Here is a 2740-nt window from a genome sequence, read left to right on the forward strand (position 1 = left end):
AAATTTATCGATAATTATAAACATTCTTAACATGTAGAGACTCTTCAACAATATGATAGAAGAGGTTGACCGGAATAGTAAAGTGGGTTAAAAATATTAAGAGGTCTTGTCATAAGGTATTCAATAAACTAGCATATCAATATATAAACATTATTTTTAGTTTTGTATTTATATATATATATATATATATATATATATATATAATTCCTTTATTTATACAAATACATTTAAGTTTTAATTAATTAATATTTGTAATAGATAAATTAAACAACTATATTAATTATTTAAATTAAAATATTATATATTTACATTTTATAAATAATATATTATAAAAAATTAATCTTGTAAACTATTTTTCTTTTCAACTTTTAATTAAAAAGCTTAGATGATGATAAGATTAGTGACAAAATAATTTGTGGACCAAAATTCACATTATTAAGTAGGTAACATAATATATGATGATAAGATATAAAGTAACATAATATATATAAATATATCATGATAATAAGATATAAGTTTCTTATAATATCTTTGTATTGTTGATGGTTTTAAAAGTGAGTAGTGAAAATATGAGAGAAAAATTTACAACAAAACATATTTAGTTATTTCATTAATGCAAAAGTTGTTTAAATTTAATTTAAATTTGTTGCTGCGACCATACCATGCATGTGCGACACAACACATGTAGAAACTATTCTGACCCGAGCACATTAATCAGTGACCAACGTGCAGTAAATTTATACTATTTTTCACCCATGCATTACCAATTGTTGACACCTCGACCACTCTATGAATTAATTAATATACACAAAATAATATTTTGTATTATCTATGGAGTGGTCCATCGATTTAACGTTTATACTACTCACAATAACGTGTAAATATTGCAACGTTAAACGAAAAAAATATATATTTTTTTAATTAGCGAGTCTTGAATGATAATAAGGATAAAAAGTGATGATTTTTAATTTGAGAGAAATTAAAACAAAACACAATTGCGATGACTAAAATAAAAGTTCACTCATTTTACAATAATTAAAAGCACGCTTAAATGAAAGAAAAAAAAAAAAAGTCAATGATGTTTGGGGTCAGGTCCTCCTGGGCTTAGTCTTTTGGAGACTGTAGGATTTGTAAAAGGCTTTGTATTCGGAAAATTTGGCTTCATAAGTTGTGATATTTTAATGAATTTTTGTGAAAAACCTTCCAGTGGTGTCTTCTTCTTCTCCTCCATGAATGCTTCAAGAGAACGACTTTCAAACTGGGCAAATAAAAGCAGAAGCAGAATTAGGCACAGTAATACTTTCTTTGAGTTTCGCATTTTCTTCAACCCTTTCAACCTACCTTAATGGATTCCCAATGACTATATCTGAACGTGTTTATATAGTATCTACACTCCATGCCACTTTTTAATATTTAAATCAAAACTCAATTTAAATATAATATTTCTCTTGCTTTGGTTCACGGTTAATAAATTATATGCATTTATTTCATTTAAAATCACGAACCAAGAATCAGATGAAAATGATCGTAATATATATATAAAAAAAAAAAAGAGGTTGTGGCTCTAATGAAAACCTAACAAATAATATTCTTCCATAAAAAAATAGTTTATTAATTACTTAAATATACAAAAGTGAAGTTTTATTTTTGGTATGCCACGCAAAATTCGTGGGAGTTCATGGGATATAATAGAAGAATGAGGCGTAAGCATTAACATGTGACGCACAAACACGAAAAAGCATTGGAATAAAATGACGTATTGATCCAATGTATATGCATTCAAACTTGTCTTCTAGTACTTAGGCTTCTCACATCAATTTCCAAAATAAATGCATAATAATATCTAATCACGACCACCACAAGACCCTTCAAACTCTAGAAGGTTATATATTCGGATCAAACTTTTTCCTTATAGAGGTTCCAAAGGCCATTCAGAAACCCTAATTTTTATTTTTCTAATTTCTCAATGAACCATGAATTAATCCACGTAAAGAACAATCACATTATAAGACTTCAAACCTAAAACTTTAAAAATAGCGAGTTTATAATACTTTACCTTTATATTACTTTACTTTTTATGATATTTTACTTAATTTTTTTCATCAATCTTAATTTATATTTAATGTAATACTTAAACTCGTATTATTAATTTTCTCTATGCGTACGTATTACCTTATTTTTTAACTTTTAATAAATTATACATGTTATATCAAAACAAATGTGGCGAACCGAAAAAGAGTACGTGTTTTGGTTGGACAATTTCGGTGTCAATTGGATTTTCGCCTATAAACAACTTCAAGATCCGTTAGGTCAAAAGTAATCAAAATTTGGAGTATTGAGAAAGAAAATATATATTCTGCAATAATTTGTTTGGTAAGGTAAAAAGATGAAATAATAAATCAAACCATGATGGTTCCACAACGAAAAAACTATTAAAAATTATTTAGACTCTAATATTTTACTAACAGATTTAAAAATATATTTAATGACTGATATTTTCTATATTAGAAATGACTTTGTTTACAGAACTCACTATCTTTCTTTATTGCAAAAGCTAATAAATTTGATTAATAACTTAAGATAGAGTGGAAAGTGAGGCTAATAACTACGTAGCTCACAAAGACTATAGATTCGATTTTCGTATACAGTATATATTAGTGACGTGTTTAAATAGAATTATTGACTTCAATTTAATATTAGAGCATCGTTTATTGAAGTGCATTCCACGTGAAACAAGTAT

At 26.4% G+C, this 2740-nt stretch overlaps 1 protein-coding gene across 1 annotated transcript; it reads right to left on the minus strand.

The window, feature by feature from the left end:
- Positions 1-936: 936 nt before the first annotated feature.
- On the minus strand, positions 937-1337 carry LOC146886492 (CLAVATA3/ESR (CLE)-related protein 4-like). The gene has a single exon (XM_085673002.1). It carries the CDS (start codon positions 1316-1318, stop codon positions 1073-1075), a length of 246 nt encoding a protein of 81 aa, XP_085529128.1. The 5' UTR covers positions 1319-1337; the 3' UTR covers positions 937-1072.
- Positions 1338-2740: the final 1403 nt, after the last annotated feature.

Source organism: Vigna unguiculata, chromosome 5 (assembly GCF_037176805.1).
Source record: "Vigna unguiculata cultivar grain cowpea cultivar isolate G323 ecotype 2 chromosome 5, ASM3717680v1, whole genome shotgun sequence".
In the NCBI taxonomy this organism is placed as follows: domain Eukaryota; kingdom Viridiplantae; phylum Streptophyta; class Magnoliopsida; order Fabales; family Fabaceae; genus Vigna; species Vigna unguiculata.

Coding starts and splice junctions, on each gene's coding strand:
- LOC146886492 (XM_085673002.1), bottom strand. CDS start 1,318: ATGCGAAACTCAAAGAAAGTATTACTGTGCCTAATTCTGCTTCTGCTT.